Source organism: Podarcis filfolensis (genome assembly GCF_964270895.1).
Source record: "Podarcis filfolensis genome assembly, chromosome: 9".
Lineage (NCBI taxonomy): Eukaryota > Metazoa > Chordata > Lepidosauria > Squamata > Lacertidae > Podarcis > Podarcis filfolensis.
Window position 1 is genome coordinate 62,854,552 of NC_139610.1, and position 13,315 is coordinate 62,867,866.

Consider the following 13,315-nt stretch of genomic DNA (forward strand, 5'->3'; position numbering starts at 1 on the left):
GAAGGCGGTCTTCTCCTCCCGCCCCCTCCTCTCCGCTGCAGCCGAAGCGTCTCCGGGAAAACCCGAAGCACCGCCGGCGCTGAAAACCCGGCAAGTCCGGGAGTTCGAGACCCGGGAATTCAACCTGGGGCGCTAAATATTATTCGAAATGCAGAAGGCAACCGGGGAGGGTAGTGCGAGACTTAGAACAGTATGCTCCGGAAAGGACACCACTTTCATTAAGCTAGTGGTTTTTTTAATGGCATACCCCTAAACATTTTATGAATCTTTGTACTTTTGTCCATTTCCTGTATTTATTTTTCCCGAAAATGGTGATTTTCTTGAGTCAAAATAAGAGCACCCCTAAACATTTTTTTAAGGAAAAAACAACAGCACACTGCATTAAGCTAAGCAAAGTTCACCGGGGGTTAAAGCCTGACACTGGTTTTCAGTGTTCAACTTCAGCTATGGAAAGTGCTCCTGAGCATGTGCAGAATACCCCTTCCTCCCATGAAGCAACCCTACCCAGCTTCAAGAGCAAAGTTTCCAGGTCAAAATAGGCCCCCTGCTTTCCAGCTGCTCATGTTGCCCTATCTCAGGGTTTCACACAAAGGCCCAAGGGTTTAGCCTTTTTCCTCCGTGCTTCCCCCACTCCAAAGTTTAAACCCAGGTTTCCCAAACTCTGATCTCCAGCTGTTTTTGGACTACAACTCCCATCATCCCTAGCTAGCAAGACAAGTCTTCAGGGATGATGGGAATTGTAGTCCAAAAACAGCTGGAGACCCGAGTGTGGGCAACCTTGGTTTAAAACTATCCCCTATTTAAGGTTCCTCTTTTATGAACTGGGAGATGTGGGGAAGGAGAGAGGCACCAATATGGGCATAGTAAATCTGTTTTAAAAGAAGTAATAAGAAGGTGGCAACTCTGCATTGAACATTAGCTGGTCTAAATAAACATTGTTTTTTCGAAAGATGAGCTCAAAAAAGCAAACATCCCCGGCAGTGACAGATACCACTTGGGTAATGTACACATTACTGCTTGCTCCAGCTCCCGTGCTCTCCCACTGCTGGTGTTTGAAGCCAAGTACGCATGACGTTCACCACAATCCTTACGTATCCTGTTGTTTCTTCAGAAACACACCTGGTTGAGGCACTTTCCCTCACAGCAGCTTCCATCCAATTCCAAAATCTCAGCTGTGGTTAGGCTAAGGTGTGTACTTCTGAGGCAGCCATTGCACAAGTGCAGATGTCAGTTTCACTGAATAGCAGTTTGGCTTCAGGAAATCAGGTCGTGCGCATCAGGCGACAACTTCCCCACTCCCTCCCTCTTTGGTGCATGCAGGGGGCAAAAAAAAAAAAGTGACTTAAAATGCAGTGTGGGACAAGTAACACTTGCCCAAAATTGGAAAGAAGCAGAAGTCCCAGCAAAGGAAGAATGGATACAAAAACTTATGGAATACAATGGTACCTCAGGTTACAGACGCTTCAGGTTACAGACTCCGCTAACCCAGAAATAGTACCTCAGGTTAAGAACTTTAGCTCAGGATGAGAACAGAAATTGCACAGCAGCAGCAGTGGGAGGCCCCATTAGCTAAAGTGGTACCTCAGGTTAAGAACAATTTCAGGTTAAGAATGGACCTCCAAAATGAATTAAGTTCTTAACCTGAGGTACCACTGTATACAGAAATGGCGAAACTTACCGGAAGAATAAGAAACCAAGACAACAAACTTTTAATAAAAGAATGGAAATGATTTGTTGAGTATTTAAAGACAAATTGTAAACAGATGAGAACATTGGCAGGATTATTGTAATAACCTGCAGTTTTATAAGAGTATATATTTAAAGTAGATGAATAAACAAGCAAATTAAGTTACTTTGGATATGAAGAAGGTATTAAATAATAAATGTAAGGAACTGCAGAAAGAGGGGGAAGGAAGTCAAGTTTTGAAATGTTAAAATGATTGTGAAGTTGGTGAAATGTATGAGTTTGAAAAGTATAAATAATTTTCTTTTAAAAATGCAGTGTGGGAGGCAACCTTACTGCATTTTAAGTTGTTAATGTGCATAATAGAGTCAGAAGGGACCCCAAGGGTCATCTAGTCCAACCCCATCCAATGCAGGAATCCCAGCTAAATAATCCCTGAGAGATGACCATCCAACCTCTGCTTAAAAACCTCCAGTGAAGGAGAGAGTCCACCACCTTCCTTAATTTCAGCTCTGAGCCTCATGAAACGCAGCTCTCCTAACAACAACTTGGAAGTACAGTGGTACCTCGAGTTACAAACACCTCAGGTTACAAACGCTTCAGGTTACAAACTCCGCTAACCTGGAAGAGTTACCTCAAGTTGAGAACTCTGCCTCAGGATGAGAACGGAAATTGTGTGCCAGCGGTGCAGTGGCGGCAAGAGGCCTCACTAGCGAAAGCTCACCTCTAGTTAAGAACAGTTTCAGGTTAAGAACGGACCTCTGGAACGAATTAAATTCTTAACTAGAGGTACCACTGTATATACAATTATGTATTGTGTGTACACATGTCTGTTGGTTCAGGAAGAGGGACACCCAAACTCACTCTCTCTCACTGGGCACTTGGAAATGGAGTTGTTGCTATTTGTGTCGTAACAAACTTGGCCAAGTGAGTTATGGAGACTTGATTTATTGGTTGAATATCTAACAGTGCTTCCAAACAACATGTATATTGAGCATTCATCCTGATTATTATTTTTTTGCAGGGAGATTAGTTAAACAACCAAAGCTGTCTAAAGTTCATTCTGATTTGTTTACAGGGTGGTTAGATGACCTAACAAAAATTAAAAACCAGGTGTTATCCCGCACTTTCCGGTGGTGTTTTCCCTTCGCATTCCTTATTGCAGTGTTTTTCAACCACTGTTCCGCGGCACACTAGTGTGCCGCGAGATGTTGCCTGGTGTGCCGTGGGAAAAATTGGAAAAATTCGAAAGATTTTTAAAAAAATAAAAATTCAACTTTTCGCCCACTAGGGGGCGCCAGACTGTGTCCTGGGTATGGGTGGGGTGGGGTTTTTGACCCCACCCTCGGCCAGCAGGGGCGCCGATTGGCGCTCCTCAGGGGGACACCCTCCACTTTTCCGGGCTGTGATTGGTCCAGACTCCAGCCTGGACCTATCACAGTAGGACATCATCTTCTGACTTCCTTCCCGCCCGAGCACAGTGTGCGCAGCAGCGGAGAGAAGAAGACGTCGCGACTCGAGTCACCAGGAGGACCCGAGAAGTTGTCATTTTATTTCTCTTCAGTCTCAACTGAATGCCTTGACTGGGTTAGGGACCCTTATAGCTCAGCATCAGTTGGTGGAAAGGACATGACTTTACAGGAGCAGGAGGAACTAACTGAACTGAGACAAAATCGTGGTTTCAAGCTAAGATTTGCTGATCTACCTTTGGACAGTTTTTGGTTGGATACTGCCAAGGAGTTCCCCCTTCTGGCAAACAAAGCTATTTTGACATTGCTCCCATTTTCCACTACATATCTGTGTGAGATGAGCTTTTCAAGCATGATTGCTATAAAAACTAAATACAGAGAGAGACTGAGAGCTGTTGACGAAGAGCTACGTGTGTGTCTTTCTTCGATTCCAGCCAGAATATCAGCTTTGTGTTCAGCCAAACAGGCCCAGGTTGCGCACTGAATAAAGTATTTTATAATTTTTCATATTTCTGTTTACTTACTATTTCATAATAAAGTAATTATAAAATACTTTCTTTGTGTTTATTTGATTCCTATTCAAGAGAATTACTTTATATATAGTCAATATAGGCACAGAGTTAAATTTTTTAACATTTTCTAATGGTGGTGTGCCTCGTGATTTTTTTCATGAAACAAGTGTGCCTTTGCCCAAAAAAGGTTGAAAAACACTGCCTTATTGCAAAAGGTAACTGATTTTTTAAATTGTATTCTGCTTTTCTCTATAGGTGCGTGAGAGGGAGAATGGCTGCTGAGAGATACTCCTTTGGACACTGCTGAGGACAGTCTGTGTCAGCATGACCTGTCTGAAGTGAAGCAGACAGAAGGTGATCCCTAAAATACAGTGGTACCTCAGGTTAAGTACTTAATTCGTTCCGGAGGTCCATACTTAACCTGAAACTGTTCTTAACCTGAAGCACCACTTTAGCTAATGGGGCCTCCTGCCGCTGCTCACAGCCGGAGCACGATTTCTGTTCTCATCCTGAAGCAAAGTTCTTAACCTGAGGTAATATTTCTGGGTTAGCGGAGTCTGTAACCTGAAGCGTATGTAACCTGAAGCGTATGTAACCCGAGGTACCACTGTAGGGAGAAACTTGTGCTCTATATAAGGAACAAAGTGAATAAACATGAGATTGTAGATGTTAAGTTGTGGGTGAACATATCAGACGACACAGCGATTCTTCAAACAGCTCTTGTTTATTGACAGGCCAGAACTGAACTGAACTGAAGGGTTCAGTCAGCCTGCTTATATAGAGCTCCAGTACAACGTTACTGTAACATGTTTCTAAAACTATCCAATCACTGAACGTCACTTTCGATCCTTCATTTGCATAACTATCTACAGTATCCCCCTGCTGGCCCAGGGTGAGAACTTCAGTACATAACAGTAGATATGTTCTTCCCAGTTATATGTTTATGAAAGCAAAGTTCTTTTGAAAGTAAAGTTCTCTTAAATATAAAGAGTCTGGACATTGCATATCATCAAAATACACAACATCTACTGTATTTAAGGCAACCTGTTGGAAGGCTAGAATAGCTTCGGTATTTCCAAGTTAAACCCCCTGCTTTTAACAGCTTTCTTTTCATAGAGCCAGCTATGAAGAGATGCTGAAGGCAGCAATATTTTTGGGATGTGTCAACAGTGTGATACATAATTTAAAATGTGTGCTTGCTCAGAGCAGCAAAGTTACTCAAATATGTCTTCCGTTAGGAATTTCAGCCTCCCTTTCCAGCTGGGATGAGGCGCCACTTTGGACAATGTTATGCCCTTTGTTGGAACAGCACTGGGAACAAAACAAATCCATCTCTTGGCTTACTTCAAAGATTTCACTGGCACAACTTGGGGCTGACAGAAATTTTGAACGTTCTGTTCCATTAGGCTGACAGTCTCATTCTCATCTCTCTCTTTCTCTCCAGTACCCTCACCTCAAGCTATATGCATGCAGGGCAGCAGACTGAAAAGCAAAATGACAAAGCCGGTTTTGTGGAGATCTCAATCATAGGTAAAGTGACCCCTGACCATTAGGTCCAGTCGTGGCCGACTCTGCAGTTGTGGCGCTCATCTCGATTTATTGGCCGAGGGAGTCGGCGTACAGGTTCTGGATCATGTGGCCAGCATGACTAAGCTGCTTCTGGCGAACCAGAGCAGCACACAGAAACGCTGTTTACCTTTCCACCGGAGCGGTACCTATTTATCTACTTGCACTTTTTGGCGTGCAGGAGCAGGGACCGAGCAACGGGAGCTCACCCTGTTGCGGGGATTCGAACCGCTGACCTTCTGATCAGCAAGTCCTAGGCTCTGTGGTTTAACCCACAGCGCCACCCACGTCCCAATCTCAATAATTTTTGTTGTTGTTGTTGAGTCGTTTAGTCGTGTCTGACTCTTCGTGACCCCATGGACCAGAGCACGCCAGGCACTCCTGTCTCCCACTGTCTCCTGCAGTTTGGTCAAACTCATGCTGGTAGCTTTGAGAATACTGTTCAACCATCTCATCCTCTGCCGTCCCCTTCTCCTTGTGCCCTCCATCTTTCCCAACATCAGGGTTGTTTCCAGGGAGTCTTCTCTTCTCATGAGGTGGCCAAAGTATTGGAGCCTCAGCTTCACAATCTCAATAATAGCAAGCAATAAATGGATCCACACTGCTGTGTTGTATGGGCACAACTGGCCACCCTGCTTGGCAACAGCTGGAGCTCAAACCTGTCTCAAAAGCATCAATCCATCCAAACACAAGGGAAGTATCAGCAAAGCTCAAGGAGAAATCCTGAGGTTTGCAGAACTATAGAAAATCCTTGCAGGGGGAACCTGCAGCCCACTCACAAAATCCTTCCTTTAAATCTCCCCCCTAAAAAAAAATCACTCCATAAACCCACCCATCCAATCCCTTGCCAAGAAAAACAGGGCATTTAGGGAAATAAATTTTACATTAGCATTGCAGTCCTAGAATTTGCACACCTACCCATGGTTACCGATCACGTGAAAAATAGACTTAGCCTGCCCAATGTAATTAAAAAGTCTGTATATTCCTTCTCTTGTGTCTGTGGGGGGAAAATAACAAAAAAGCATCTTGCACTAGAGGAACAAAAATATAAACTGATTCAGGTACTTTGCAATAATGGTTCCATATCGTTGCTTCCCAAATGACACAGATCTTTTTTTAAATTTATTTGCTACATTTGTGCACCTCAAATGCTCTAAAATGCAGATGCATGCACACAACGCCCCCTGCAATAGATATTGCTTTTTTACCTGTAATTCTAAAACTGTTCTTGGGTCAAAATGCCATGGTTTTTGGAGAGGTGTTGTTTACAACCGTGAGTTAGCAACAAGGGCACTATCACCCACCCGCTTCCATGGGGTCACGAAGAGTCGGATACGACTAAACGACTAAACGACTAAACAACAACAACATTATTATTCTTATTATTATTACTACAGTGGTACCTCGGGTTAAGAACTTAATTCATTCTGGAGATCCGTTCTTAACCTGAAACTGTTCTTAACCAGAGGTACCACTTTAGCTAATGGGGCCTCCCACTGCCGCTGCGCTGGGCAGTTTTTTGCACTCCAACGCCGCATATGCTAAAGACGGCTCTGCCTCTGCACTCCCACTATCGTTAAGGGAGTGGCAATGAGATACAGGACCTTCTCAGTGGTGGCATCAGGCAAGGTGTAGCAACTGCCTCAGGCGGAAGGATCTACAGGGGCAGAAGGTCTGGCCTCCAAAGAACGTATCGCCTGCTGCTGCTGCTGCTGCTGCTGTTGCCACTGTGGCAGCAATGGCTGCCACACACTCTTTGGAGTCCATATTTGCTGCCTCCTCAGCAGCCCTTCCCCAATGGCACCTTTAAAGCTAATTTGGAGGTGCTGATGGCCTCCTTTTATCCCTATGGGGGGAAATGGCAGAGGAACCCACCCTCTGTGATTCAGAACAGGCCCCCTTCTGCCCCGTGTACAGCCTTCCCACCTTAACTGTTGGGTAAGGTTGATTTTATTTCCCACCCACCTCTTATTCCCGGAGTACATCTTCACTCCCCACTTGTTCCCTGGTGTGGTAAAAGCCATTTTGTAGTTTACCTCAGGTGCCAAAATGTCTGGTGGGAAATCCAGACTATGGAATGCTCTCTCGAGGGAGATTGGCCTGGCAATTATTTTGTTATCTTTCTAGCACCAGGCAAAATCCTTTTTATTATCACAAGACTTTTGTTAAATTCCTAATCCTTGACGTAATTAATTTCATGCTGCCTTTATCTGAAATGTGTGCTGCATATATTTTTATCTGTCTATCTATAGTTTGTGTATCAATTGCATTTTGCTTTTATGTGTTTGTAAAGCCGCTCAGAGGGAAGACTTTTTTTCTTCAGAACAATCCACAACAAACAAGTAGACAAGCAATACTAACATCAGACAGAAGATGCGAGTGGCGCTGTGGGTTAAACCACAGAGCCTAGGATTTGCCAATCAGAAGGTCGGCGGTTCGAATCCCCGTGATGGGGTGAGCTCCCGTTGCTCGGTCCCTGCTCCTGCCAACCTAGCAGTTCGAAAGCACGTCAAAGTGCAAGGAGATAAATAGGTACCGTGCTGGCGGGAAGGTAAACGGCGTTTCCGTGCGCTGCTCTGGTTCGCCAGAAGCGGCTTAGTCATGCTGGCCACATGACCCAGAAGCTGTACGCCGGCTCCCTCAGCCAATAAAGCGAGATGAGCGCCGCAACCCCAGAGTCGCCCACAACTGGACCTAATGGTCAGGGGTTCCTTTACCTTACTAACATCAGAACACTATAAAACATTGGTCATTAAACATCAGTTGATTCCATTTATGTTGTTTGGCAAAGTGGAGTCTCAAATAAATCTTGGTAACCTCGCCCCAGTTTTCTAGGGAAATGTATGACAAAGTAATAAATGCACCTATATCAGTTTGTAGTATCGCCTCAGTTTATTTTAGCATATTTGACTCCAGCCATATGCCTTACATAAGGCATAATACTCTTTATTACATCAGAAGCAAACCTGTGGGAAATGTCAGAGGCAACAGGACAGGCCTGACGGCAAAAATTGAGATCCTCACAAGAAATGGACCTGTGAGGGGGAAGAGAAAGTTACTAAGCTGGCTATCACTGATTATGAAAAAAGTGAGTAGCAAACACAACAGGGAACCATTATTGCCAATCCAGCAGGAAAAACAATTAAGCTATTTATAATACATGACAGACTTTTGTTCATTGTTTTATACAGACCCCAAGTGCCTTTATAATTACAATCCTAAACACACTTTAGGGAGCAAGTTCCACTGAATATAGTGTTATAGGAAAAATGGGGTTTGGCTTTTGCTGCCCAGCTCTTCAAGGGACTGAGTCTCCTAAGTCAGAGAAGAACTTTTTAATAGTTGCCCCTTAGCCAAAGAGGGACACGGGTGGCGCTGTGGGTTAAACCACAGAGCCTAGGACTTGCCGATCAGAAGGTTGGCGGTTCAAATCCCTGTGACAGGGTGAGCTCCCGTTGCTCAGTCCCTGCTCCTGCCAACCTAGCAGTTCGAAAGCACCTCAAAGTGCAAGTAGATAAATAGGTACTGCTCCGGCAGGAAGGTAAACGGCGTTTCCGTGTGCTGCTCCGGTTTGCCAGAAGCGGCTTAGTCATGCTGGCCACATGACCCGGAAGCTGTACGCCGGCTCCCTTGGCCAATAAAGCGAGATGAGCGCCGCAACCCCAGAGTCAGTCACGACTGGACCTAATGGTCACGGGTCCCTTTACCTCTTTACCTTTACCTTAGCCAAAGAGTAACTGGGAGAAAAGATAACTGACAATGTTTTACTGATTGCATTACCTGGCCACCTTTTGAGATGGTAAATACTTTAGTTCTAGAATCCAGGTCACAGGCCTACCCTATTCATACACAAAATATGCTCTTAAACCAGGATTTGAAGGATTTGTAAGTGAGAAGAACTACTGGGAAAGGTTTTTCCAAGATATTTCCTTCCCAGAGGAAATGTTTGGGGTCATTAAGGGTCAAGATGGCTTCAGGATTGCTCTCCTGCACTATTTGAGACATGTGGTTTAGATACTTGTGTGTTTTACCTTGTGCACATTTATTCTATATTTGAGACCTTATAACAATTGCACAATCTGCTTTTGAGTAAATATATTTAGGATTGCAGTATAGGGCACCTACAAAACTGCCTTACAACAGGAATAGGAAACTGTTCTCAGTGTTAGAGCCACACTCCCCATGCTGGGGTGGGAGAGGGGCAACAGTTGAGACACACCATTCTCCCCCAACTCATTTAATATCCCCAGCAACACCGTGAGGCAGCTTAGGCCAAGAGGCAACAACTAGCCCAATGTCATTCAGTGAGATTCATGGCCAAGTGGGAATTTGAAGTGCCTGGCCTATATATTAACTTCCATTCTTGTACGTATTGTATAGCACAATGCTAGCTTCCCCACAACTTGCCTCTGAGAAAATTATAGTTCACCATGAGATGGACAGACCATGTAGGTCCTGCCATGTCCCAATACACAATTTGTTGAAAGCTTTTTCATTTGCAAGGAAGTTGGGTGACTCTGGTGGGTCATTAACGCTATAATCACCACTTACTAAAGCTAGTAGCAGCGTCTTTCCTGCCCTTGCATGGATAGATGTTCCACTTATTTTTCTATTACAGGTGAACACAATAGGATATCCAGCTGTTTCTGAAGTGCAGGTGTAAACACACAGCACCATCCACCCATCATGGAATTTGATTTTCACAGGAAGAAGAAAAGAGAATCTGTCTTGAAAGACAGTGGTTATAAAGTGTATGTATTTTTCACTGCATTGTTCAAATAGAGTTCCTTCTATCTTAAAATCTTCAGAGACATGTACAGATTAGAACAGGATCACTATCCTTTCCAGGCTGCTGGACGCATTTGGAATCTTGACAAATATTTGTGGGGACCAGTCACAAACTGGCTGCTGTGAGGATGTGACACAACCCAAAATGGGCGGCACACCTGAAAGAGCAGAAAAAGAGACAGGACCACAAAATGATGTGGGCAAACCCCTCCCATTAGCACACACCTGCATCAATGGGAAAAAGACACCTAGGTCAGTCACTGTTGCACTCACACACAGAAAAGGTTTTTTTGCAACTCTGTTCTGCTTGGACCAGAAGGGAGAATGGGTGTCCAATCTTGGCATTCAGTGAAATGTGCGTATGCTTTAAGGAGAGGTGTTCAGTGTGGACAAAGTCAAGCAAACAGGAATGGAACAGGGGGAGCAAACAGTCTTTCCGTTCTGTACATTATGGATTTTTGAGGAGATATTGAGTGAAGCCTTTTGCAGGTGCCATATTAGGTAACTGGCAGGGATTTCCCTCTGGTGGCGAAAGCAACAGAGGAAGAGGAGTGTTCTAAAACCAATTTAGGCACAATTTTATATGCACTTTTTGGAATTCCCTTGCCAAATGCATACCTCTAATTGTAATGCTGACATTTCAGGCACAACCGTTTTGAATTTGCTGAACTAACAAGGCGTTTGTTGCTAGCATCTGCAGAAAAGATCGGCAACCCTCTCCATCATGACATCTGTTGGGGCTCTCCCTTCCACCTGAGGCCTGTGAAAACTATTTTGAAAGCGCCCATCCCTTCTGTACAAGGTACATACGTGGACTTTGTGGACTGGAGGGTGCTGGGGTTTCCTTCTTAATTTAATTGCTTACTCAACACAGAATTAATATGTGGAATTTACTGCTAGGAGAGGGCCATTGGTTTAATTCCATAGTCTATGGACCTACCTTTAATCTAAACAAGCATTCAGTGACCTCTTCCTTAATTTTGTACCATATTCATTTGCAAAAGAACTTTAAATATTCAGTTACAGGCAGTGGTGAGAACCCAATGTTGTGTTTTTATCTTAGGGATAAGAATGTTTGCCAAACAAGAATGGACATTTTCTGTGATTCCCCTTTGTGGAATTCTGTCCCCAGGGAGACTCACCTGGCATCTTCATTACATATCTTTAGGTGCTAGGTAAAAATGTTTCTCTTCAATCAGGCGTTTGGCTGATTAACATCCTATGGCCTTTTAAATGTGTCTGAGGGAGGCTATGTGTTTAGTTTGGTTTGGTTTTTGTTATATTATGTTTTTTTTTTTAAAGTTGTGAATTGCCCTGTGATCTTTGGATGGAGGGCAGCATACATAATTTAATGATGATGATGATGATGATGATGGATTGCCATCAGCCCTGTGGCCAACATAGCCAATAGTGAAGAACAATTAGAATTGTAGTCCATCAACTCCTGGTCTACATGTCTAAAGAATTGTGTTTCTATTAGAATCCTGTTCCATTCTTCTATTTTGTTTCCTAATCTTAGCAATAGAATTCAACAGGATTTTGCAACGCCAAAGACTTGAGAAGATTGAACTTCACTGCAAGTTAGCACAGCAAGTGGAGTCTGAACTGAAACGCAGGATCTATTTGGCAAGGAGACCACTGCCACCAAGTGGTCCCAACTAGGTTTGACTCGTGTTTATGGTGGTTATATCAACAGTAGAGAAGCTATTCACCACATCAGTGCACAAAGTGAGCAGGCTAACAAAGGGCTTTCTGCATCCTTAATAAGATCATGTGTATCTAGTAACGTAATTCAAATTATTAAAAACCGAACTGGAAAACCAGTCCCAAATGCCTAATGGTGGTCAATGCAGGGAAGACAGGACAAAGAACGATGCTATGGTCCTGGTCAGATGTAGTGATAAATAATGGTTTATAAATGCATGCATGAGCTTTTGGCTCACTTGCTCCTTCTTCCGCTTCTCTTCCAGCTGCAAGGAAGAGATGGGAAGGCTTCACATACAATTTCCCCTAACCACATAGTGGAATGGGCTGCTTCATGCAATCTTCAACAGCAGGGATGGGCAGGGGCATTTTTGCATTCCAAGGGCCACATTCCCATCTGGGTGACCTTATGAGGGCCATACGCCTGTGGTGGGCGGGGCAGAGGGGAAAGTGGGTGGGGCAACAGGTGTGAATTTTACCTTTGGAGAATAGCCTAGTTTGTACAAACACTCATTTACCCCCTTCATCCAGACAGGCAAGAGGCGTTATCAGAGTTCATCCCAGCCAGACAAAAGTACTTGGGGTGCAAAATGGAGCCAGTGAGAGATATGTCCTAGGGAAAGTTCTGAGGGCCACATGAAGAGAAGTAGAGGGCCAGATTTGGCCCCAGGTCTGACACTCCTTACCCCTGTTGGAACAGCAAACTGAAAGTTGATCCGGTCTGGTCAGAAGAATTGCGTAGGGTTGGGGGTGACCCAGGGATGCCATGAAAACATTACCCACTTGATCATTTAAGCTCCAGAATTTATCATCACCATATTGCCATAATTTTATTAGCTGGGTGTGCTGTGCCTTTGATTTAAACAATTTTTCTTATATCAATGACTTTAGATAGCAATACTATTAAAACAGGCTAATAATGATATTCAAAATATTAAAAGAGAGCGAGAACTTCAGTAAAACAGAGCCATATTTTCCTCTATTCAACTTCCTAAGGGCCAAATGGGCAGGGCCTGGGACAAAGTGGGAGCAATATAAAAGTCTTACCCTTGATACAAATAAATAAGGCATTTGCTTTGTGTGGGCTCCACCTCCTCTTCCAGCCATCCCTGTCCTCCAGTCATGACCTTTTTCTAGTATGATATTTCCAGCCAAAACATCCAATTTTTGAAGCCCACCCCACAGATCCAGATCTTGCAATCATGATTAGGGCAAACAAGATGTGACATTTCCCCCATAGCTTTGCATTGCACAGCTGACCAACGTTAAAATAATTTGCTGTCTTGAGGAGCCTAAGCCAGATAGGGGATAGGGGCTTAAAAATGGACGCCCTACAATAATGGAAACTAGGCAGCTGCTACTTGCAATGGGAATAAAGGTCCCATTGGTGCCAATGCAAGTTTTCTTCCCATTGTGTGTAACAATTTGGGAGCCTCTCATTTCAATCAGGATCATGCCGGGAGTAAAGGATTAAAGTAACCTCCTGCTGGGCCACAATCCTGATAGACCGGGACATTCGCAGGGAAACCAAAATGCTTGTTTACAAAACTATTATACTACCAACCTTATGCACGACCACTTATAAACGCCAT

The 13,315-nt window shown here is 43.9% G+C and overlaps 1 protein-coding gene across 1 annotated transcript; it reads left to right on the forward strand.

Moving 5' to 3' along the window:
* Positions 1-8,178: 8,178 nt before the first annotated feature.
* Positions 8,179-11,842, forward strand: LOC310742645 (uncharacterized protein C4orf36 homolog). Its single transcript, XM_083572076.1, has 4 exons — positions 8,179-8,319; positions 9,850-9,982; positions 10,664-10,821; positions 11,539-11,842. Exons 2-4 carry the CDS (start codon positions 9,918-9,920, stop codon positions 11,679-11,681), a joined length of 366 nt encoding a protein of 121 aa, XP_083428202.1. The 5' UTR covers positions 8,179-8,319; positions 9,850-9,917; the 3' UTR covers positions 11,682-11,842.
* Positions 11,843-13,315: the final 1,473 nt, after the last annotated feature.